The 24,989-nt window shown below is 43.6% G+C and overlaps 1 protein-coding gene across 4 annotated transcripts in view; it reads left to right on the top strand.

The window, feature by feature from the left end:
- The window catches only part of PRDM16 (PR/SET domain 16), a 334,663-nt gene that overhangs the window by 146,371 nt on the left and 163,303 nt on the right, over positions 1–24,989 (top strand). For all 4 annotated transcript variants that reach the window (XM_063353750.1, XM_063353749.1, XM_063353752.1 and 1 more), the window contains one exon: positions 21,868–21,918. In XM_063353750.1, the coding sequence (XP_063209820.1) occupies positions 21,868–21,918 (51 nt within the window). The remainder of the gene's footprint in view (positions 1–21,867; positions 21,919–24,989) is intronic.

The raw sequence follows: 24,989 nt of genomic DNA, 5'->3' as shown, positions 1-24,989 counted from the left end.
CAAACAAATCGCCTGCCCGAGGTTCATCCAGATGCCACGTAGCCATGTATGTTTTTAACCCTTTGAAGCTGTGTTCCTTTTCTTCGCGTACTGAGATGTGGGCAAGCTGTGCTAGGCACTGCTTTAAGAAGATCCTGCTGCCTCGGAGAGGAAGATAAATTAAAAACTTCATTTAATCCCTTGGAAGGCTGAGACTGTAAAGTTAACAGTCGAGCAACCTATTAAAATTTTTACAGTGCAAGGCATCAAAACAGAAGAAAAGTGCACACGTATAAAGTTTAAAGCATCCTTATAAAAAGCCGGAAACCTAACACTGCATTCCTACAAATTATTCCCTTAGCAAACATTTTTATTTCCAATTAGTAAAAGAAAAATTGCTAATTTGCTGCAGTTGGACAGGCCTGACGTCTCAATCTGCAAAGTGTCAGTGCTGTGAAAGGAAATGTTTCACACTGTGCTGGAGAGAGAGAGCGGCTCTAAAGAGGGTCAGGGCATTGGGCCCAGAAACCAGATTGACTGGCCATAGTGCTAAATTACTCACACAAGACATACATTGTCTGCGGTGCCAGCTACAGAGTACTCACTTTCTCATTCTTTCCCTTTTTTAGTTGGTGCTGGGGGGGAGGCGAGGGGACGGTAGGGTACAGCGGGGGGGCACGGCAGAGGAGAGGGAGGAGGGCTGCGTTCAGCCAAGTGCACGGTCTCATCCTCTGCTCCTGTCTGACACGGAGACCCCGACTGCTGCAGGGAGGTGAAATATCCCCCATCCATCTGTACCCGCTTGGGGAACCAGCCGGTACAAGCGGGCACCCCTTTGTTACAGCACAGGTCTTGGACGGGCTCAGGCTGACACTGTGCTGGAGATCAAGGGCCACATCCTTAACAGAACAAAGCGGCACCCAGCAGCAGCAGTGGTTGCTTTTCGCAGATAGTAGTAGTATTCCTGCGTGTTGCTTGTGTAAGAGGAGCAGGTTTGTATATGTCTTACCGCGTGAAGAGCGTAACCCTTGAGAACTGCTGGAGGATGCCAACGACATGACAAAGGGGCGAGAGAGGAAGGAGTGGGGAGGGAACAGTGCAAGTGTGCTGGGTAGGGAAGGCAAATATAAAATCTGTGTTTTTCAGCACTATTGCGGTTCTCCATTTAAATTATCTATGTTGTATTTATTTCATGGTCTTATCAAGATCCTTTGAATCCACGCACTGTTTAAAGTGTATTGTAATCCCTTAACCAGGATATAAATCGACTTTAGGAAACTCTTTACTGATCTGAATCATCTACGCTGACCTTTGAGAGATTCAGAAGTCACCAGCTTTGATTTTTATGACTTCACCTTGATACTTTCCTGTTATACAGCTGCATTGAGCAGAGCCGAGACTAACACATTGACACGGCTCATTTTTACGCTATACAGGCCGCTGTTGGAATTGAAATAATTATTATAGTTGTTTTATTCATTATGTAATGAAAAAAAAGGAGACAAGGATCAGGTTCACAAAGAATTACTACTTTCTAAATGGCCATCTTCTTACCTGCCTGTGGAAAAGTTTCTAATACTTTTGGTTCCTATTTCCCCCTTGCTGCTCCCACCCCACCTTTTGCCCTACTTGTGGGTGTTGTGGGGACTCAGTAGCTGCACGTGGAACAGTGATAGTGAAGGTATGAAGTGCTCGTAAACTTTCGTCATTGTTTTGATTCGTGGTGATGGGCAGTGCGTTGCAGCACTGGGATGTATGACAGGGATGAACTTTGCACACTTCTTAAGAAGCTGCTTGAAAGCAACATTTTATTTTGCAAAGATACTGGTACCTCTTGCAGAGCAACTGCAGTGTGCTGGAGAGACGTCTTAATTTCTCTTTCCTTTCTACAAGGCATCAGCATGAGGCAAGCACCAATTTATTCGTCCTAAAAATCTTAGATGTGGGCACAGAATTCCAGTTAATTTGGCGGAGGAGACTGCTTCACAGCAGCAGCTTTCAGTTTTGCCTGGAAGGAAGCTCTTGCACCTTGACATAACAATCTCCACAGCCCCTCTCCCAGCTAGACAGGTTCTGGGTTTCTTTCTGCTGATAATCCCTTCAGGACCTTTGTTTTCTGATAAAACTAGATTCCGCTGGAGAAAACTAAACACATTAGAGGCTCCATTACATCCTCCGCGTACTTCTTAAAACCTGCCCTCTGCTTCCTGTGCGTTAAACTGAGCAGATGCCGACCCGGTTCCTCTGTGGCACAGTCCAGTCCAGCCATCACCGTTATTGCTGATAGCTGTGTACAGCTGCCACGATAAGGCAGTAACATTTTCAATGTGCCCCTATTAAAAAAAAAAAAAAGAAGAAGAAGAAAAAAAAAGACTTGGCCTTTAGTCGGATAACTGAAGTAGGAATGGTTTCTTTTGTCAAGAATGAAGATGCTATTCATTCTTCGTTCACATGAATCTCAGTTCTTTATGATCTGATATGAAAATGGTACCGCTTAGTTGATACAAAGAAAGGGAGCGAGAAAAAGCAGTTTATTTTGGGTTCCAGGTTTGATTGCTAGAGAATGGAAGGCCAAATATGTGTTTCCTTTCTGAGACAGCCCTGTCACAGTGCTTACTGCCAGAACAGGGAGCTCCAGCGCTTCTTGCGTGAAACCAGGCCCATCAGCGAATCCAAGAATTAAGTTTCGTTTGAAGAGGCACATTCTAGCATCTAGTACAGGAAGGAAAGGAAAGGAGCGAGTGATTCAAACTTCTGGGAGGATTTAGGAAGTTTTTGTTGGGTCTGGGTGGAGAGATGTGTGAGCCACAGTCTGTACTGCAGTGAGTAAGTAACCGCAGTTGCCTCAGTTGCATTTTCTTTGCCTTTTCTGGGGCAGAACTTTTCCCTGTAGAATTTGAAAAATAATTTTAAGAAGAACCTTATATGGGAAGCAGCAATAAATACTTAGAAAGTTGTTCTTTTTTTTTTAATCATTATCCTGCTCTCTGAGGAATGCAGAGGGAGAATGGTGGTGGATGGCGTTCCCCCGGCTGCTGGGCTGGCTCGCCGCGACCTCGCGCGTGCGTCGCTTCAGTGAGGAAAGCGTTCGTGGACAATCAGTGCTGGAGGGAGCAGTACTCGTGGTTCAGAAATTTTTCAGCATGAAGGAATTTGGTTATTTCTCAAGTCAGATGAAGTAAAAGACACCACGTCCCCTTGAGTCGCTTGGTCATTTTTTGTTTCTTTGTCAGCCAGTGAAAAGGGAGTGCTGGGAGCACGAGCCGAGAGCGATACGGGGTGTGCTGTCCCACTGTGTGCGCAGACGTGGATATACACCCCATGCCAGAAGCCAGACGCGGCGGCAGAATTAGCCTGAACACCGTGTTCCTCCTGCACGCGCTTTTTTCTCCGTTCTGTAGGACTGGAAGCAGTCCAGGGACTTTACATATGCAAACACCTTCACCTCCGAGCTGCTGCTCCCGTCACAACGGGCGCATTCTGTCAATCAGTGCCCGTACACGGAGCAGGGCAACAGCCCTCGCCGCTGAGGGTTACTTTGAATTTGTTTCCACGCATCTGGGAGCTTGTGATGTGTGCTACGGAGGGACGTCGGTCCTTCCATCATGTGGGGTTTCCTGCTTTTTTTTGGTCATCTTTTTTTTCTTTTTGTTTTCTTCCAGGCCTTTATTGTTATCCTTCAAGCCAAAAAAATATGTTCATGTTCTCTACAAATTGTTGCTATAATTACAACAGCGCGTGGCCACACAGAGATCGTTTGGAAACCAGATGTCGCATGTTTTAACCTCTGCTGCAGGAATAGCGGCTGGCCACCTAAACTTTACAGTACATATACTTATCTTGTAGTGGAAATAGCCTTGATGTTCAGAACCAGCTAAGCAAATCGGCCTTTATCTGTAGTTTTAAGAAGAATTTGCCCTAATTCCCTGTTGCTTGCGGTCTTCTCATACTCCTTTTTCTCGGCGAGCTTCACAGTTCAGCAGCCCAGCGCTGGCTGTCCCTGATGCGTGGCTGGTGGCTCTGGGGACCCACGTGTCCAGGGCTGGGAAATGTGTTCCAGCAGCAGGAATCTCCACGCGGCTTTTCTGAAGCCTCATCTTTGGCAGCCGGCGCAGGTGCTGCTGCCGGACCAGTGAGGACTTTTCCGACGTGCTCTTACAGGTCAGCCAGGGGCGGGTCTAATACCCTGAAGAGGAACCTTTAATAAAAACCCGGGGGGTTGCAGGGATCGTGTCGCTTGTTCTTCTGAGTCGATGCCCCAGAGTGATGTTCTGGTGAACCCAAGCTATGAGAGTTGACTTTTCAAATAGGGGCATGTCAGAAACTCGTAACTGGTATTCGCCCTAGTTTGATGACCAGATTTAAGCCTGGATTATTACGTTCTGCGTTCTCAAGTGCAGCCAACACTATCAAATGGAAATGCTACTCAAATATTTGCCATTACCTCTTCTGTAGGGTTGCTTTGGCTTGTTAGATACTTGCTGTGGTTCCTCGCTGAAGTTGGTGACATTTCAGTTAGTGTTTAATAGGTTCCTCTACATGCAGAAACTCTAAAGCGCTTTGGGCTTTGCCAGGATGGAGGTAGCACAGAGAAAATTTAAAATACTTCTGACCGGAGCGGTAGGGATTTTGGTTTTCTTTTTTTTCTTCCTTGATTGTTTGTTTTTTACTGAGGTAGCTCTCTTAGTTATAGTGGAGGGGACAGTTACGCTACTGCGAGATAAGCCCGGCTTCAAAGTCTGAATTGATGTGTGTATAATTCTGAGCTTACTGGGGTCAAAGGTGTTTGCATCCGAGGAGGAATGACAGCCTTATTGTTAAGATTAGGTCTAAGGAGCTTGAAACTCAATTTCTCAATGCCGGAGACGGTGTGATTTGGACACGTCATCTAATTTCTTGTCTCGGTCTTGTCTGTAAAATTGGGATAATAATCCTTCTCTTTTTCTGTTCTCACCATTTATCTATTGCATTTACTTATTTCGCGAGATCTTTTAGGCAGACTCATCTTTGTGTTTCATATATCATGTAGCTCCATTGGGCTTCAGTCTCTTGTCCTGGAGGCTTCTGATAATAAATGGTGGGAAACTTGGTGGGCATCGTGCGGCAGCAGAAAGTTCACGAGGTTAGCGGACATGGTGCTTCCCCATTGCTGGGGAATATTGGATGTGGGGAATAACAGAGAAAAATTTGTCCCTGTCTGAAAGTTAAAGTCAATGGCTTATCAGCACTGCTTTTTTTTCCCTATGAAAATGACGGGGTTTATTACTGAGGTTCTCTAGGTCTACCTGCTTGAAGAGAAGTTTTAGGTATTTTTCCTCATAGCGAGCAAGAGCAGCACATATTAAGAGAATGATGATTTTTCTCCTGCTCATTTCCTGCTTTTCACAAAACATGCAGAACTTGCTGAGACTATACATCGGTTTGAGACAAATTTGCTTTTTGAAACAGACCGAAACAAACTGTACTGGGATTTGGAGAAGCAGTAGCAATGGAAGCTGGTACTGGGTTGTCCAGCCACATAAGGCATTTCTTCAAGTAAATCATCAGATAAAGGTCAACTTGTGTCGCCTTAACCATGACGCAGCTAACAAAAGCGTTGTTTGTGAAGCAGCTGCTGATTATCATTGGTGAGCAAATGTCTTTGAATTTTATAGCTCCTGTTATCTGAAACTAATAAAAACGCAATGCCAGTGACGAGTCGAAGGTCATCTCATCTCTCTGTTGAGGTGGGTAGTACTCAACAAAGCTCAAGATTGCACACGCATTTTGTCTGAGATAGTCTGTAAATGAAAGTTTTTGAATGAGGGAAGTAAATCAAGGATGTGTCCTGTCTTTCCATTAACACTTAAACAAAAGTTTTCTGTTTTCACATATTGCTTCCTAACCTCCGTGCTCCAGAAGATAACAGAAAACAGGTCGCATATTTCAGACTCGATCAGGTGCCATTTCAGTTACCCAAGCACTGGGCTGGTTGTGAGCCACTTTTGAAAAATCAGATTTAATAGAAAATCTATTGAAACAATCAAAATGCTCACCTTTCAGGGAAGCCATTGTGCCAAGTGCAACGTAAAGAGACAGCAATAAATCACCACGCTATGCACCTCAAATAGATAATCAATTTAATTGAAAGCATCAATAATCATAGTTTGACATTTATTACCCTGTGGATGTTTTATCTTTTAGGCTAGGGGACAGCGGGGCAATGATGAATACCAGTTCTGCCATGGAACACAATTATATGGTGCAAGGAAAAGGATTTTATATTCTGCAAAAAAAAAAGCAGTCAAATTCATAATTGAACCAGATAGCTTGAAATCTGTGAGAAATAAATGCATATAACTCAAATGCATTTAACTTGAATTCTAGCGTTATGGCTCAGGAGATCATGTTGCAAATGCTGCTTTGTGCATTCTTTTTAAGTGACTTAGGACAGCAATTCTTCAGGGCCCAGTCTCCCTCTGCAGAATATCATCTTCTTTCATACATGCACGAGAGAAAACAGAAAGTAAGGCTGGATTGTTCCTTCTTTGGCTGTATTTTATTGTTTGTGCTCACTTGGTCATTTCATTGTGCGTCCTCAAATGTGAAAAATAGTGTAAAAGTTGCACCGGTTGTAGAGACGGAAAGCTCTGAGAGCAAAAGAGAGGTGGAAATGTTCTCTCGTGCTTATTTTCCAGTAAAGGAGCAATGTTCCTTTGCACCTGAAGGACTGTTGCCATGTAGAACGCCATCCGATGAACCGTCTGAACCAAACAGCAGAGTCGATGTGTTGTCGAGGTTGTTGGGAAGCCCCCAGGCCGCAGGGCCGACACCGCCCGCAGGCCGACGTTGTTCTTCCAAAAACCTAAATTATCGCTGTTAGTTTGAATAGTGAGCTTATTATGCGTCAGTCGAAGCAAGTATTTTACCTTTTTTTTTTTTTTTTTGCTTTTGACGACTCTTGTGTAAACAGCTTTTTTTCAGAAGAGTGCATTAAACTCTTAGTACTTTCATCAACGAGTACAGCCTGGATACGCTGTTGTAAAGTTCTCTTTTCACTTTTTATTATTTGAACCAAAACACAATTTAGAAACGTGTAGACCGGCAGATAATGTTCCTGCGCTCCTGGCAAAAGTGAGAGCACAAAAGTAAGTCTTTTGAAGGTGAGGGATTAATGAAGTTGAGCTCCTGTCCCAGCTAAACGTCGGCCAGATTATTGCTTTGGGTATAATTTTAATATTCTTCTAACCGAAAGGCTGAATGCCTGAATTAGGGAAGGAGGATATACAATTGTGAATTAAAAATTTACAGTCAAATTGACAGCCTTGGCTGTAGCAAAATAGATAATTATATACTGTAGTATGGTTTTTTATCTCGCTTCTCTGCTTTATTCCATTGCTTCTCCTAATACCAGATATCATTATTTTGTTGTTTTAAACAAAACAAACAAACAAATTACTTCTGCATTATAAAAATGCACATCTTAAATACAGGGGTGGTATTTAGGAAGCCTGGAATGGAAGGATGTGATGAGGAAGTGTCTTTTGAGAAATTGAAGACACCACAAACTCAGCCCGGACGTCAAAGTCCCTTATGGAACTGCCTGAACATCAGCACAACCTCCAGTACGATGCCAAATATTCAAAGCAGTAAAAAAGCCTTCAACAACAAACACATGAACGTTCAATTGAGGATAATCATGTTTTTCTGTGTAAAAGCCGCAATATTCGTTTTACAGCTGTTCATCCATGTGTGTGGGAAGGAAGAGCGGCTGGGGCCATCCGATTTGCCGGGTTTTGGTCCGTTTCCCACTTGGTGCGAACAGGTGCCATGGGCAAGCCGGGGAGATCACCGCAGCCTCTCGCTAATGAGCTCATCCTTCCCTTCTGAAGTCAAAGCAGGCCCATTGACCCCGCTGACCCAGCAGTGCCGACGGACAAGCACTAGGGAGTTGGGTTGCTTTTCCAGGGCTTGCTTTACACTTTCTCGATCCCAAGAGGTTGAGGGTGTTGAGGAAGACAAGAGCCAAGTTTGCGAGAATGTTAAACTGCTGTTATGTTATTCCCACAAAGCAACGGTTTCCTTGATGGCACGTTCAGATTATTTGGTGAGTAAGATAGGATCTCTTAACTATGCTCAAATCAGTCATTATTTACTTTGGGTTGGCAGTAAAAAAAATGCTTTACTTCATTAAACACTCTTCAGTGGCTTAAACACGTTTTGTTTCCAGCATCTGGATACATTATGGACATTTCTTTGTCTATAATCTATTGGTGGTAGTTTTTAAGATATAAACAGAAATGCTATTTGGCAAGATCGTGTGTGGAGCCATCTTTTAACCTCAATGTTCCTTTTGGCACAAGATTAAAAAACTCCTTGTAATCAATACTTAGAGCTGGATCTCTCAAGATTTTCTTCAGAACTCTACTTGGAGCGTTTAATAACAATGAGGGCTGTGTGTGCTTTTCAAAACTTTTAATGAAAAGAGAAGTCCTGTTCTGAAGGAAGCTCCAAATGTCAAATCCGTTTTAATTCTGATAGCAAACAACTGGAGCTACTAAGGATCAAATATGGAATTTAAAAAAAATCTAATAGCTATTTTGCCTTACTTCAGGGGAGTCTTCTGCAGAGATTTCAGAATTTTGTGAGCACACACTCTGACAGGTAGGACGTTGCTTGAAGCTCGCGGTCAAAGTGTGGGGGAAGCGTTTTGGCAGGTGTCTTTTTGAAGTGGCTGGCTGTGAGGTCTTTACCGAGAAGATGTCTAATCAAGAGAACGTGAGCAGACAGATAATGGTCAAGTTCTCCGACCTCGAGAGATTAAGTGCTCACTGTATTTATAAGCTCATTTCTTTAGTGATTCATTGGCTCTGTTAATCAGCGTTCTGTCTAGGTAAGGGCTTGCCTCTGTCCTGGGGAATAAAAGCCCATTTCTGTCTTGGAGGCCAGAGTGGTCCTGGTGGAGAGGGTGGGCGCTTCTGGTGTTCTTAAAGAATGAGCAAAGCTCGTTTGCTGCGGCACACCTATGCCGGTACTGGAGAGACGCGTCCCGGTTGTGTGCCAGGGACCTGTGTACCTCCCCAGCAGTGCAGCAGGCTCTCCTGGTGTAGCTGCAGGGACAGATCTTCACTTTCTGGATCTATCACCTGCCATCACCCCAAATCCAGAGTCCGGGCAGGAAGTGATAGTTGGGTGCTTAAAGGAGAGGTCACATTTTAAAATCCCTTAGGTTTTCTGGAGGCTCAGTGGATAGTAGCCTTTCTCGTGCAGTGCAGCCTGTTGTAACTGGTGGTGTGTTGGAAGAAGAAAGCAGCAGGTTGAGCTACTGAGACGGGTGTCTCCCCGCTTGTGCAGAGAGAGCAGAAGCTTGTCTGGCCCGAACACGCTGCCTGGAGCTTGGTGGAAGAGGTGCTCGTGGCATCCCAGTGTAAGGGGTCATAATGAGCTAAAATCTTCACATTCCTTCATCTTTGAAGGTCTTGAGAGGCTCAGTGCATCCTTCCACTTCTAACCAGGAGGTTTTAGTCTTCTCTCCCAGGAATTACTTAAAAAGCCTTTGAGAGGCTTTTGAGGGATTTACTCTTAAGGTTCCATCCTTTCTAGAAGCTTACTTGGGACAAATGCCAAATATCTACATAGATAAAAGTTCTTTCTCTCGCTCTTGAATTTTTTTTACCACCTTTGTTTTTGGAAGTTTTGGAAATGGGACCAAACCAACTAACAGTCTTGTAGCCGTGGAGCATTACGCCTCCGTTACTGTTTTTGTGTACTTGAGAAAGTGAAAACTGCGTGCCTCCTGCTAAGCTCATGATACCCAGCGTAGCTTACGTTACGTTGTCGTAGATTTATTTTGAGAAGTGGTTCGTATTTATTGTTTACACAGATGCTCTGAAGATTAAAAATTACCTTAGGCTTAATTTTTTTTAGCTTGCTGGTGTAATTCTGATTTGTCAATTCCTGAGACGGAGCTGCTTTACAAACCCGCTCAGAGTGACGCTACACGCACTAGAAATGACATTCCCTCCAAAGAAGCGCTGGAGCGATACCCAGCCCTGTTATATCATGCCCTTGAACACTCAGAACACAAATTCCTACCTGTGGAAGACATCAGCAGCCCAAGAAAAAGCCAGAAACTTATTTCCGTTTGGACTCCCTGAATTCCTGTCTCAAGAAAATGCATTGAAATTGCCACCCACTCTCTGTCTGGCTGATTAAATAAAATATTGACCTTTTCCAAACACAATATTATCATTCCAAGCATAATATTATCCAGTTCTGTCTGAGATTGTTTCTACGGCTCTTAAAAGGGAACTCACCTGGCACCCCCTATCAATTCAGATAAAACAACACCGTATGCTTTTTAAATAAGAAACTGATTGTGCCGATGTCTGAAGTTAGTCCATAGAATAATTCCATGTTAACTTTTCTTTACAGAGAGTATCATTTGCTTAATATTACTTCCGAATAAAGGAAGACGAAGTGCCCTTTTCTGTCCCTCCATTGTTCTTGTTCCTTGCACAGAACATTCCTACAGGGAATTCCTCTCCAAGTTCACGTACCAACTCAGAATCCAAGCGCGTATTCCGTGTTTGAGCGGCAGTGTGTCTTGAGGACAAGTGGCAAAAGAGTGGCGCATACGATAGCAGAAGCTGCTCCTGGTGGTTGGCACAGATCGTGCCACGGACGAAACACACCAGTACAGAGAATGGCCCTCCTCTTTAGAGCCATGCAGGGCTCCTCGTGTCTGCACTTTATCAAAGACTTATTTTGCTAAATTAAATGAGTTAAGCGATGTAAACTTCGTTCAAGCTGTCTGTGGCAGGCACCCGTGGGGGCTGCGCTAGTCACCGTCCTCTTAGTTTCCTTTCAGACTCCACCCGGTGAGATGGGCCCTGCAGAGGAGCGCTGGGTGTCTGCGTCTTCCACTAAAATAAATAGGACTTGAACATCTCATCATCAGCCTTATGTTTCTCTTCCAGTTCTTCTCAGGCTTTAATGGGCCATTTTTCTTACTGCATCACACTGACTGACTATGACCTCGTCATGTTAAAGTGACAGCGAGGTTATCCTGCTGATGGGTATCAAATTGACATATCCCATCCTTTCTGTCTGGGTGCCAGGCAGGGATACATTCCCAGACAGCCCACGCTCCCCCTGGACGGTACCAGCTATTAGAAGGGCTGCTGTTTTCATTCGTTCCTTTCACAGTGTGAGCAGCAAAACTAAGCTGCTAAATGAGACAGTGCATTTCCCACTTTAGACTTTTGAAATTGGTGGGAACGTTGCATATTGGCTTTATTTTCCTTCAAGTGTGATTAATGATCAAAAATCTACATGTCACAGCGTAGCTATTTAGCTCTGGTGCGCTACTGTGGTTACATTGAAGGCCATTATTTTGATGGAACTGAGGATAAGCTCTAGATATAGCTGCTGCTTATTGAGCTGGAGTTTTGGCAACTTCTGTATGCGGGGAATTGCAAGTTGGCTTTTATGTTTGTGCTTGTGATTTGACATGCTTGCATGTGGGGAGCTAGAACACTTTGAGTGAGCTCAGCAAAGTTGTGTGTTACTCGGGCAGAGAAAAGCCTTGCTTTTGAACCAAGACAGGCAAGCGTGCCTGTGAAAAAACGTATGCGTCATATACTCCTTAAATGTGGTAAAACAATTCATAATGCTTATCAGTGTGGTTGTAGGCTGTGAGGAAGATAATGAAATGAGGTCGTTTTTCTCTGTTCTTTCTCAAATTCTTAACTGTATAATTATTACGTTTAAATAAGGGTAGGGGCTGTATCGTTCCGCACGGGCGACGGGGAAGCCAAAGCTGTCTGGCCCCACTCTGTCTCTTGAGTTCTGCAGAAGAAAATCTTTTACCTTGGTATTTCTAATCCTCCTCCTTCTCTCTGGCAACCGTACACACGGAGAGATTGAAGTGCTGAGACTTTCCTGTTCCCTCCAGTATTGGTGCCAGTCACTTTCAGCATCAACGGCAAGACTTTGTCTGTAATGAAGGGGATTTTGTAAGAAAAAAGAAACAGTATTGATGTTGCCATATAGGTTTGAAGGTTCTTAACCTCTGCCACCAAAGGGAGAGGGGCGGGGTGTTTCTGGAAGTCTTAGCAACGGACTTGGAAGTGAACGCAACCCCAGTGATACCAAGGACGAGGCGCATTGGTGATTATCTGTATGTGAACCTCACCCACAGGGAGGCATAAATGCCTGGTGTTCCAGTATGCGTTATTGTAGGGACTAGATGGTACGTCTGTGGAATCCATTTCAATACGCTGCTTCCCTTTGAGGGTATTTTCTGGGATACCCTAGTCGATGCAGGTATGAGTAGATACCAAGATTTGAGTGCATTGCTTCATACAGATTTATATCTCAGCGTGTGTCCTGCACTGAAAGGCTGCAATTTAATATGAAGTATGAGCTCCTCAGCCGAAGCCCAGAGGTCCCCATACGTCAGCTCAGGCACATGTCAGCACTGCCGTTACAAGAAGATGTATGATCTCTCTTTATTTACTTATGATTATTACTGATCATCTTAACAAACAGGTTATCAATATATGAAGTACAGAGGGAGTTAATTTATATTATTCTGTCAATATCAAGGTCATTTTTATAACTAAAAAGGGTCGAGAACAAAAGATAGATGGATGGTCTATGACTAAAGCTAACCATCCAATCTATCTACATTGCTGCAAACAGCAGAGCTTTATCTGTTAACCAAAACATTACACTTCACTCTTCAAGATGATTTTTTGCTCAGATAATAAATAGCTGTAGATACATTAAGTGATTGTGTTATGTGGTTCTGTAGAATTTAGAGTTGGTGCCCCTAAGCTTGCATCCCACTACTATTTCCTCCCCGGTTAGAGTGAAGATGTGGCTGGTTGGCAAGTCAGAAGCACGTTGTGTCAGAGGATCTCCGATTTTATTTAGCATAAAAGCCTGCTGGGCATGCCCCCCCCGGGTTTGAGGATGAACAGAGTGGATCCAGATACAGTTCAATACTTCTCTTTTAATCCTGTGACTGCACGCACTGCTCCGCGCTAGACAGAAAGAGGTGTCCCTTACATCTTTTCAGAAGTCAGTTTTATAATGGAATTTCCCTTCAGGAAAAAGGAAGTGCAAGATAATACTTGTAAGGGTATTTTAAAAAGAAAATAGTAATTAATTTCAACTTTTTTTTTCCTTGTGTGGACTGTTACATATTTATTTTCTGGGAGGTGTTTCAAGAAGTGAGCAAATTACTAGACAAAAGGCTTACAGGCTTACTTTATTAATTAGGACTTACTCTTCTTTCAGGAATCACAGTGTGTTGCAAAAGGGGGATGCAACGGGTGTGCGCTGACTGTGTAAATGCCTCCTCTCCGCTCCAGGGTCCTTAAAGATCTCGTTTTCTGTAGATGGTAATAAAACCTGTTTTCTTTCAGTGGTCGTAGTAAATAGATGGTTGCTAAAGGTGATGTGGGATTGCTGAAACGGAGGGAAAGAATAGCGGGAGGTTAGATGTGGCGCCGGATGAAAGGGGAACGCATCTCGAACTTGGATCCAAGGAACACGTCGTGAATGAAATACGTTCTCTGTTAGCAAAACTGCCAAACTATCGAGTGCGTTTCTCATGCTCATTAACACTGGACTTTAAGAACCCGATAAGAATGCAATATAAAATCAAAGAGCCCCTAAAGACTGTGAGATTATATTTAATACTCTCCTATCACCAGTCCCTGAGTGCTTGGCAAGAGAACCGGTGACATTTACTAATCAGTACCCTCTCTTATTTGTCTTGGCTGAAAGTCTCAAGTCCTCAGCTTATTGAAGTTATTACAAATGCTCTCCATTAGATTCTGTTTAACTTCCTGGTATTTGCAGTTGAACTTGATCACAATGTCACGGAGGAGTTATGTCTTTAAAAAGCGATACAGAAGTCGCGATACCATGTATGTAAATTGCAAGTTTATTTTCTTCCTTGCAGTCTTTGTTCTTAAACATATTCTTCGTGTTTGACATTCATTCTTCTTACCATTAACTACCCCTGACGTTTTCCTGCACCTTTCTGGCTGCGTAGAAGTTTGTTTTGTGTGAGAAGAAAATGCCGTTTCTTACTAAAAGATGACTTAGAATGTTCCTTTCTTTTGAGCATCCTTTGGAATAACCCGTAGTGATTCACCCCAGTAAACTGCATTTTGTTCTCCTGAAAGCTGGCAAACAGGAACAAGTCCTCGGTAAAGCCGTGCAGGACGCAAGGCACGAGCAAGTGCAGAGCTGTTCCCTGCGGCACGTTACAAGAAATTTTGGGCCGCGGATCCCTCCTAGTTTTGAACGTTTTTCCTGCAGCACTCTACCACCTTTTTGTTCAGACTTTCAACTGAAAAATAAATGGTTATGAAGTGGTCTGTGGAGTGCATACCACGGCTTTGCAGACTGCTGCTGGTCCACAAACCACAGTTTGGCTGCTCTACAGTGTTCCCAATTGTGCTGGGGTTGCCCTTAGCAGTGAATGGTTGGTTTATTCTTTATACTCTGTTCAGCCCTTGGCTTGTTTCTTGCCAGCCAGAGTAGTGCTGTTCATCCTCCTTCACTCACCAGCCAGGAAAGGAAATTCTTCCTCTCAGACAAGAGCTTTCCTCCCTTTCCTCTTAATTCCGGGCACATTCGTTTCAAATTCCCAAGACAGTATATTGAAAATTTCCTGAAGTTAATAGGGCTTCACAAATTTACTTACTACAGAAAATGTAAAATTTTGGTAAACTCTTGGCCAGAAAGGGCTATAAAATCCCTGTATTCTAAAAATACGGCTAATAGAAAAAAATTCTCAAGTGCTGAAATGGTTTTCTGTGGGTTCCTTCTCGCTCCAGCTCTACTATGAAAGGGCATGGTCTCTGTGACTCAGCTGTTGTAGGTCGTTAGCCGATGCCTTCCAAAGGGCTGATCCCGTTTCAGCCCAGGCTCACAGGCGTCCCCGGGGTGAGCCCATCCCGCGCTGTTTGCCGTTTTCCCGAAGCTCATCTCGCGCGTCCTCCGTGAAGGGTTTGAATAGGCTGATTCTTTAGCAGTTTGTGCAGTGATGGGGCAGCTTCCCAGTGGAAAACGAAGTGGCCGTAAAGAAACACAGTGTAAGCCCGGCAATCCCAGGTTTAATGCCAGGCTCACGCGGTCCTTCTCCTCATGAACCCACCTTCCTTCGAGGTCTGTTACCAACAGAGTTAATCTTGTACGCACAAATAGCATTGTTATAGCACAAATAGCATATATCATCAAGCATTAGAGTGCTTTCTAATCAACTCATTTGGCCTACATCAGCATAGATAGTTTCTGACCTTTTCCATAGCTCCGCCTTGGGGGTTTTTGGGATGCTCATGTTTTAAAGGCATTCCTGGGCAAGGCTTTCCTAGCTTGAGTGACAGTGTGTTTATAAAGACCAAAGCAGCAAGTATCAAAAATGGGCATTAATCATTACAGTGTTCAAGAAACTTTAGGAAGTTCGGATGAAGAGTGTCTCTTTGTGCTGGAAGGTAAAAACAGTTATCCAAACTACAGGTGAAAATGGTTACACAGAAAGTGTCTGGATTAAAATTAATATTAAGACAGCTCATTCCCTGCCAATACTCAAATAACATCATGAACTGAATTAACACCCGTGATGGTTTTTTGCACAGGCTGTTGCGGCTCGTGAAGCACATCCATAGAACAGCTGTGCAGAGAAGGGAACTCATAGTTCTATTTGTATTTCAAGACTTGATATTTTGATGGCAATAGATCAGTTTATTCAACTGGGAGACTCCATAGTCTGTTAGTGAGGGCAAAAGGTTGAGAATTTTGCCACTGATTTACCATGTAACTTAAGGCAACTCAATATTTGGACCTCAATTTATAGGTTTTCCAAGTAGAGGTTTTTCTTCCACATAGGGTTCAAAATTTACTGTTTGATCTTTTTGTGTTTATGTAATGATTGTTTGCAAATTAGTTCAACAGATTTTGTATTGGTTCTGTGTGCCGTTTTGAAATTCCGTGGTGTCCAGGATAATGTTTGTACTTGGTTAGCGATGTACCTGAAGTGTGCGGTAGGATGAGTCGCTGCGCAGTAGCAGTGAGTTTTGGATAACTTGGCTCTACGCTACGGGAGACTTCTCCATACAACGCCGAACTTCGTGGAAGAACTAGAAAAGCAACAGCTGTTGTGACAGGTGTTGCATTTTGCACGAATCAGCTTTTGGGTTTCACTTCACAATTGGCGAATTGTTAATAAATAAACAAACCCTCTCCTGCTTGGGCATTCGCTATTTGCGGCGCGCAGAGCTGTTGATGGCAGGGGTGATGGGGTGATTAGCTCTTTACTGCTGCGGCAGCGGCATTTGTCAATATAATGAGTAATGGCTTTTCACGTCTCAGGCAAATAGTAACGATGAAAAATACTTCATGTGCTTTTTTTTTTTTTTATCATAAAATTGTCCTGGGGCACCAGGGAGTGAGACTGTTATTGTGATATTTGCTAAAGCCAGATCGAGACAGGCAGAAAGTGATGAAGAGTCTCCGTGCGCGTCAGAGCCAAGTGAGCCAGCGCGTGCGAGCACCCAGGTGAAAAGATTCGGGTTTTTTATACCTGCCCCACCGTGTCCCGCCTCTCACCTCTGCTGGAGCTGCCACAAGGGGGGCAGTTCTCCTGTGGAGACGGAGGAGCTGCAGGCCCTCGCGGGGTGTCTGGGGGTGGCCATGTGGGCTGGTACCTGAGAGAGTGCTGACGCTCTGTGCTGGGGGGCTGTGTCCCATGGGGCGCGTTGTGCTCCTGGCCTCTGTCCAGAAGAGCACTTATGTATGCGAACAATTCTATTTGTTTCACTGATACTACTCGCTTAACTACCTGACTGGGTCAGGGCCAGCACTCTCAGGACTGTGCAGGATAAATCTTTTAAAGGAATAATTAATGGAAATTATGAAGAACAAGATTTGTAGCTTAATAACAGTGTTCTCCTCTGAGCTGAATTGCAATCATAGGATGGTTTGGGTTGGAAAGGACCCTAAAGATCCTCTAGTCCCAACCCCATGCCTTGGGCAGGGACACCTCCCACTAGACCAGGTTGCTCAAAGCCCCGTCCAACCTGGTCTTAGAATCATAAAATCACAGAATGGTTTGGGTTGGAAGGGACCTTAAGGATCATCTCGTTCCAACTCCCTGCCCTGGGCAGGGACACCTCCCACCAGCCCAGGTTGCTCCAAGCCCCATCCAGCCTGGCCTTGAACCCCTCCAGGGATGGGGCAGTCACAGCTTCACCTCCCTCGCCCTGCTGCCCACGCTGCCGGGGATGCAGCCCAGGCTGCGGGGGGTTTCTGGGCTGCCAGCGCACGTTGCTGGTTCTTCTTGAGCTTCTCATCCACCAACACCCCCAAATCCTTCTCGTCAGGGCTGTTCTCAATCCATTCTCCACCCAGCCTGGAGTTGTGCTTGGGACTGCAGGACCCTGCACTTGACCTTGTTGAACTTCATGAGGTTGGCACAGGCCCACCTCTCCAGCCTGCCAAGGTCCCTCTGGATGGCAGTAGGATAGAGGTGCAGAACATAAATGAAGCATGTGAACACCTGAGCTGCTGTCTGTGTGTTGGACAGGAGAGGTCCTCCATGGAAATACGTGTTTTAACTGGTGCATATCGCAACTGGTCAACGGGTTTTACCTGCTTAGAGACCCTTCCCTGGCAGTGGCAGAGGCCGATCAGGATTAGGATGCGCAGTATCGTGTTGGTGTGGTTGCTGTGCTGGTAGGAATGTTTCTCAGTAGTGCAGCTGAGACGTTTTTTAAAGCCCATAACGGAAGAAAATGGGAGAAAATGTTTGCTGGCTGGAAGAAGATGTTTGCTCTGTGTGTGAATTGTTTGCGTGTGCGCGGGGTGATCGTGCAGACAGCGCGGTCATCGCATCTTAGCGAAGCCGGGGAGCTCGCCGATTAATGACAGCAGATTAGGCACAGTGGGGACAGAGCCTGTGATTTCACCTGAAGTATTAATGTCAACTTGTGCGCGAGTAAGAACCAGAGTCCCTCAGCTAATTTAAGGCAAAATAAGTGTTTTCAGGATATTTTTTTTTTTTGTGATGGGGCTGCATGGTGTTTCCTGAAGACAAAGCAGGGATAAAACAGTGTGGGTGGCACAGCCTGGGTTCCAGAGCTGGAAGTGATGTCCTCGTAATGGTGACCTGGGATGGGCAGTGTGAGGGGCTCTCCGGAGTGGGCATAGAGCAGGACAGCTCGGGAAGCGCTGCTTGGGAAGGGCAGACAGCTGGGTGCTGGTTTAAACAGGGAAGTGCTTGCTTAGCCTTGGTCTTACCGACTTCAATGGCGACCTATTGAGGTCTTACTAAAGAATCAGACGATAATGCAGAACAAGTTATTGAAACAAAGTGCTATTATCTGCATACTGACTTCTGTGGAATTATTGGGCGTTCTCTTCTGTTTCCAACTTGGAGCAGACATGGAAATACTTCTTAAAAATCCAGATTCACAGCGATACAGCAAGGGCAGGTTCTAATCTGTCATCTTCGTCTTTAGAGTTTGCTCAATGCATCTAAGCCACGCTATTTTAGTTTTGGGTTTTGTTTTTTTTTTTTTTTTTTTTTTTTAAATGACAGTTTATCTGAGCTCAGGGAATGAATGGATAACGTTACTATTTACATAAGCTCATTGTGATCTGTCTCGGTAATGTAATCAAATTAGGGTTAACTGCAGCTGGAGAATGCCAGCTTGTAAACTGTTTTTCAAAAAGAATCACATGGTGTTACTTGACATGTTTAGTATACATTCAGGAGGCTTTGCAAAAATTATAGCACATCCCTAACTAATGTAACTAAGTTGGGATTCTGTTGCCACCAGTTCGCTGAATCCAGGAAATGAAATGCAGCAAAACTCATCAGCAGTCGGAGGAGATACACCTCCAACCAGATTCCTGAAGCACAAGTTTCTCTGACGTGGCTGCTGCTGACATGTTGTCTTTCTTTTGGCTAAAATCAACATATCAGTTGATAGAAGAAGCATATGGTGTAAATTTTGAGTACATTTAAGAACATCTGTGTTAACTGCAAAAGTGCAGCCCACTGTAGACGTCAAGCACTATATTTAGTCTTATGGCATTCGCATGAGATGAAGTCCAGCCTGAGCTAAGATTACCCAATGAGTAGATTTTCAAAGTATCTTTTGTTATTCTTATTAATAAACATCGCATCTGGTACTCACTTTCCCTCTTTCTCCCTTTCTCGTGTAATTAGGAGGTACTATTTACATCACAGAACTGCTGTCAGCAAGTTCTCCTTTGGTCGCAGAGAGCCATCTCCCAGGACAGTCCTTGCCCCTCAGAGCTCTCAGACACTTTTCATTCCAAGCTGGGAATGCAGAAGAAGAATTTTGAAATTTCCTCTGCCATTCAGGAAGGTTTCCGCAGGCTCCGTCGGAGCCTGGGCGCTGGTTTGGCAGCAGGAGGTGTTGGGTTCCGTCCCCTGTCCCTACACGCACATGGGACCCGCCATACCCCACCCGGAACCAAACCATCCCAGCGCCAAACTCTGGGCCTGGTCTGTTCACCGGGGAAAAGAGGAAATTCGGACACATCCAGGTATGGGCCGTGTCCAAGTGGATGCAGAAAGTCTGTGGCAGAACTTAGTCCTTACTGTTGAATTTTGGACATAGTCATCTTTCTTTATAAAATTCCAGTGTAACGGAGAGGTGGAAAGTATAATCTTGTAAAAAGAGTTCTTAGTCTCCCACTACTGCTCAAATATCTTTTCCCACACATAAATGGTCTGATAGTTTGAATGTGGAGATGGTTCCATCAAAACCAAAATTCTTCATGGAATCAGGGTTTGTTTCCCCAGAAGTACTGCGATAGAAAGAAACTGAAAAAATATTTCACCTTGTCAAAAATCAGCCATTTTGAAATATTCTGAATGACCGGTTAGATAAACAGCCACTGCCGCTTTTCTGTAGAAGTACCACTTTTTGAATACATATGAAGTACTTTTTACAGAAATTCTGTTCTCTAGGAATTTTGAAATTCGGGATCTGCTGTGAATTGAAGGGAAAAAAAAATAAATACAGTTTGAGAAACAGAACTTGCCCCTTGAGCGCAGATCTGTCCAAACCAACAAAAGGAAGCTTGTGTTGGCATTCGGATTCAGACTCAGGAATTCCTGACTCTTAAGCCTGTTTATACAGGACTATACCACAGCCCAATTTGCACTTCATTTTAATTTTTTTTCCCCTCTACGTTTATGGTCATGTTGAACGGGTGGATTATGCACTCTGAATGCACATACTTAACCAATTGTATTTAAAGATTTTTTTGCATATAATAATTATAGTTAAGTGTCTTCATTTGGAAGCAGCGGTCTTCCAGGAAGGCTTTTAAGTCATTCAGCATAGGCGTATTTATATTACAGCTCTGAAAGTTTCATGGCCTAATTCTCAAAAGGCTTTTGAGGGTGGCTGGTTCCCGGTGAAAGTAACGGGAGCCGCGAGTGCTCTGCACTCGAGAGCAGCCAGCGATTCCCCAGCAGCTCAGCGACACGTGCTCCTGACTGCGCGTGATGCTTAACTTCCAGTATTTCAGGCTGAGATTTCAGCATGCGTATGCGCACACAGGAGCGCAGGAACACACACAGATTTTTATTGCTCTGGTATTCACCTCTTGGTCCTATTTCTTTCAGCTACTTTCTAAACCGCAATTTCAGTATCTATTAGTTGTAAAATACAGAATGGTTTAGGATTCTTACTATTTCAAACATGACACGGTGTTATTACAGCTGAGCTTGGAGATATTTGGCAACATTTCTGAAATTTGTAAATTGGTCGATCTCACCTGGGCATGGTCAAGGGGGTCCAAGAACTTTGTGCCAAATCCTCAGCTGCTGCAACACAACCGAGCTTCCTTGATTTTGTCAGAATCAAGTCAACTTACACCAAGAGAAGACTTGGCCCATTATCGTTTTATCTTGGGTTTCCTTGCATTTTGATCTCTGTTCCTTGGAGCTTTTTTCAACTCTTCTTTGGTAGCCAAAATACATTGCCTGGGCCCAGAAGTCTTGAGTCCCTTGACCCTACCCTGGCACTTGAGTATATGTTTAACCTCAAGACATCTGAGGTCCCCGCTGAGGTCAGTGAAGCTGCTTAAATACGGCTGCTCCGTCAAGTCCGTGTAGAGTGTGTTTATCCTGATGGGGCTACCCAGTCTGATATAAAGTTTAGGTACTTGACCTCCCCGAATGCCTGCTGACCTAGATCTAATCAGAGGTAGAACACAGCAGCGTTTTAATGACCTGTATCACCCCACCCCTGTTGGAGGAGGAATTAAAGAGCTTCCTGGGCAGCTGCGGGAAGCGCTGAGGGACCGAAGCATCCCCGGCCCCACGGTCAGTCCCTGCCGTTGGGATGGGGCTGCCGGTGCGCTGGGAAGCTCTTGGCTGAGCACCTGGCTACAGGAGGCGAGAACATTCGTCTTTGTGCGTCTTTGTCCCAGCGTTGCACGGGGACGCTGAGAATGCGATTGTCACCAGCCCTGCCCCTGTCGCCGCTCCCGGTGAGGCGCTGGCAGGTGGCTTGGGTCACTTGCCTTCAGAGAGCCCACAGGTCTCCATCCTCTTCGTGCCCATACTCCACATCACCTGCCATTCGGGAAAGCAACGCATGTTCTCGTCAGACAAATCTAAAGAAATTATTTATAGAAGCTACAGAAAACCTTAATATATGTGGGAGAATACAATAGTAGTTCTGGTAGAAGCCTTCCATCTAACTTCCAAAATGTCTGTGTCGCCCTTTTGCGGTTGGGAGTTTTGGCCTTTAAGCATAATGATGATAATAATAATAAGTACTATTTTATAACATTCTTAGATGCAATCCAACTTAATTTTTTTTCTATTTTGTTTTTTCATAGCAAATACTGACTGATCCCGAGGTGACGTCCCAAGAGGGCAATATCAAAAAGGTAGGATACGGATCAATCTTATGCAAGGTGTTTTACTGTCTGGCTTTGAAATACACCCAGACACTTTTTTCTGTACTTACTTTTGAACAAAGGTGTGTATCGGAATGGCGACGTAAAAGTTTTCCAATATTTGCTGTTGCTTTTTTGGATTAAGTATTGTGGTTCTATTGGCATATTTTTCTGTCTTTTTGTGATTCCAGTATTTATGAAAAAGAAAATCGCAGTTTGAAGTGTTCCTTGACTCAGCTACAGTATGAACAGCTACCAGTCCAAATCGAAAAACCTCATTTACCTCTTTTCCAGTAAAAGAAAATGTTGGTCCTTTGTTAAAAGTGCTAAATTTTTAGAGGTCACTTCACCATATAAATGTGGCTTTGGTGAAGTCCAAAGGAAAAGGAACAGATACATGAAAGGATAAAATTTAGCTCATATGATGCATTACCGATGCTTTTCATCACATTGTGATGCTTAAACTATAACACTGACCAGAGAAAAATGTGTTCCAAATACAGCCCAGCTGTATAAATGTCTTCATAGTAGCTGTGAGGCAGCCTCAACACTACATATTTCGGTAGCCAGTCTGCTATTTTGGTTGGGGTTATTCTCAGCAACACTAAAATGACATTTTTTCCGTGGCTATCTTTTGGTTAACGGCTTTACTGAAGTGAAGTGTTACAAGCCACATTTGATGATAGCCTCTCTGGATGTCTAGAGGTAGCGCGTCCTTGTTGAAATAATGAGCCGGCTGTAATTCTTTTCATATGCAATTGTCTTCTAATGGCTTTTCACAGTTCTACTCATAAAATATGAGTTTTTGAAAGTGGAACGTATTTTAAATCGGAACTTGCAGCAGCTGCCATTTTTATTCATCCATTTAGGCCAGCTTCAATACTGTTTCTTAGCTCTGAAAGCTAAAAGGAAACACTTGTTTCACTCTGCCAAACAAAGTGAAATGTAATACTTGTCAGGCTCCAGAGTTAGTTTGGGAAAAGGTATTTAGACACGCGTCCGGTATGGACCATTCTAGTCTTACCATGTCGAGAAAAATAAGCTTTTATTTTAGAAAGCCAGGCCACCAGTATGAAACGTCCCTTGACCATCCAATGACCTTGCAAAGGACCTGTCGCAATACGCCTGAACTTTTTACCTTGTTCATCTCCATAACTCATTTGGTGTTTGTCTCTGCCTCTGTGGGATCCTTTTGTCTGAACAGACATGGTGACAAGGTGGCAGGTTCTTATTATCACAACGCACTTACCACAAGGCTGGAGTGAATTCTCCATGGCTCGGGACTGCTCAGCTATTTCTTTCTCAGTCTGTAATTACAATATCACAATAAAGTTCTACATCCCTACCTCACAGAACCCACATTGCCCTAAAGAGAGCAGGCTTTCCAGGAAACTACGTAGAAGGAAATGTTGGACTGGCAGCTCTGTATGTTCAATACATGGGTTTGTATTTAAACTTCATTACTTTTATTTCAAAGGAGAATGTTGCAAAAACTCTGGGTCTTTGAAAACTACTGTGTCCTTAAATATTTTCCCGTACAGCAGGTATGAAACTGGACAATGATGATATTTGACAAGGGGGGAAGGACTGGCCTTCCACTTCTGTCTTTTAAATGCATTGTAGAGAAGCACTAGTGGGAGTTTATGAGGTGATAAATTTATTGAAGGATGGGCAGTAGGGTTTTACAGCTAGGGTAAAAAAGGTCAAAGCAGTAAGGTAAAGAGTTCAAGTCTAAACTTTATGGCTTGTGAAAAGGCTACTGCTAGACAGCTTTTCAGTCAGAAGAAAATGAAAAATAAAGAATGAAAAATCATTCTGTACAATTTTTGTAGTATCTTAAAATTGTTTGTAAGTAGTACTCTAGCATTTTGCTCCAGTGGTACAAAACCCTCTTGGGAGAAGATTTCCTTTTCCAACCTCTCTAAATCATTCAGTTGTCATATCCCTGAAGACACAATAGTTGAGATTTGACTTCAATTTATTCGTGTTCCTTCAGAGATAAGTTGGTGGGGAGAAGGTGACTGAAGACAAATGTAACTGTAGTGGGTGGGCGAATTCAAACGAGGAGAGAAGGAAGTCGGAGCCAAACAGAAGGACCGTCATTTTCAGTGGCTCCTTTGACTGACTGTTGTATCACAGGTTCAGAATTGGGTAGTAACAAGGACTAGAAGGAGAAAAAAGATCTCTAGAATGCAGAGAAAATCTGTAAAAATAGTAAAATGAAAAATAAAAAAATAGAGCAGGGAAGGGAGGCTTGTTAGGAGTGGGGGGTATAGAAAGATGCACAAGAAGCAATCTCTGCTCTAAGAATTGACCCCAGGATTATTTCTGCTGTTCAGCTGCCCAAAAAAAAAAAGCTTGATTATGTAACGTTTGATAAACTAAAAGGCTGTGAAAAGTCTGAAGATGCAGCATAGCAGGCTCCATTAATATATATTAATATATTACACTATTGTATAGTAAAGCAGGTTCTTTTTTGGCTTGCAGCAAAATAAGAAGTATTTTCCCACCATGCCCAGTATTTTTCAGTTTGTATTACTGTTATTTCTGCTGGGACCACTAACACCAGAAAGCTGATTTGTTTGTTAGTGGTTGTCTCACAAGAATTAAGATTTCTAGCAATATTATTAAAGGCTCTATATCCAGGATCATTTTTCTGTATCTGGAAATGTGCCGTGCCGTAGACTGAAGCGTGGTTGTGGTCCTACCAAGTTTTCCTTTTGTCTGCTTCGCTTGCTGGTATTTAGTTTTAACTTGCACAAATGCACATCAGCTCCTCATGCTGTTCGTTTAATTTTAAATAATGGATTGTGGAAGTAATGCTAAAATTGGAGATTCACTTTTTTAGTGAACTGAATGCACACATTCAGAGAGGTGCACAAATATGTAAGTTATACCTGTGGGCACGTTGTCCTGTATTCCCACACGTCTTTTTTCCCAAGCCATCTTTCTGCAGTCTGTTTATTTTCCTTAGAGAGCAGCTCACACATTCTATTGCTCTGAATTTTCTAAGCTTCTCCACTGCATTCAATACGTTGAAAAAATCAGGTTGTTATCATTAT

Source organism: Chroicocephalus ridibundus, chromosome 16 (assembly GCF_963924245.1).
Source record: "Chroicocephalus ridibundus chromosome 16, bChrRid1.1, whole genome shotgun sequence".
In the NCBI taxonomy this organism is placed as follows: domain Eukaryota; kingdom Metazoa; phylum Chordata; class Aves; order Charadriiformes; family Laridae; genus Chroicocephalus; species Chroicocephalus ridibundus.
Note: the sequence above shows the minus strand (reverse complement) of the source record. Positions and strands in the feature narration are given on the sequence as shown.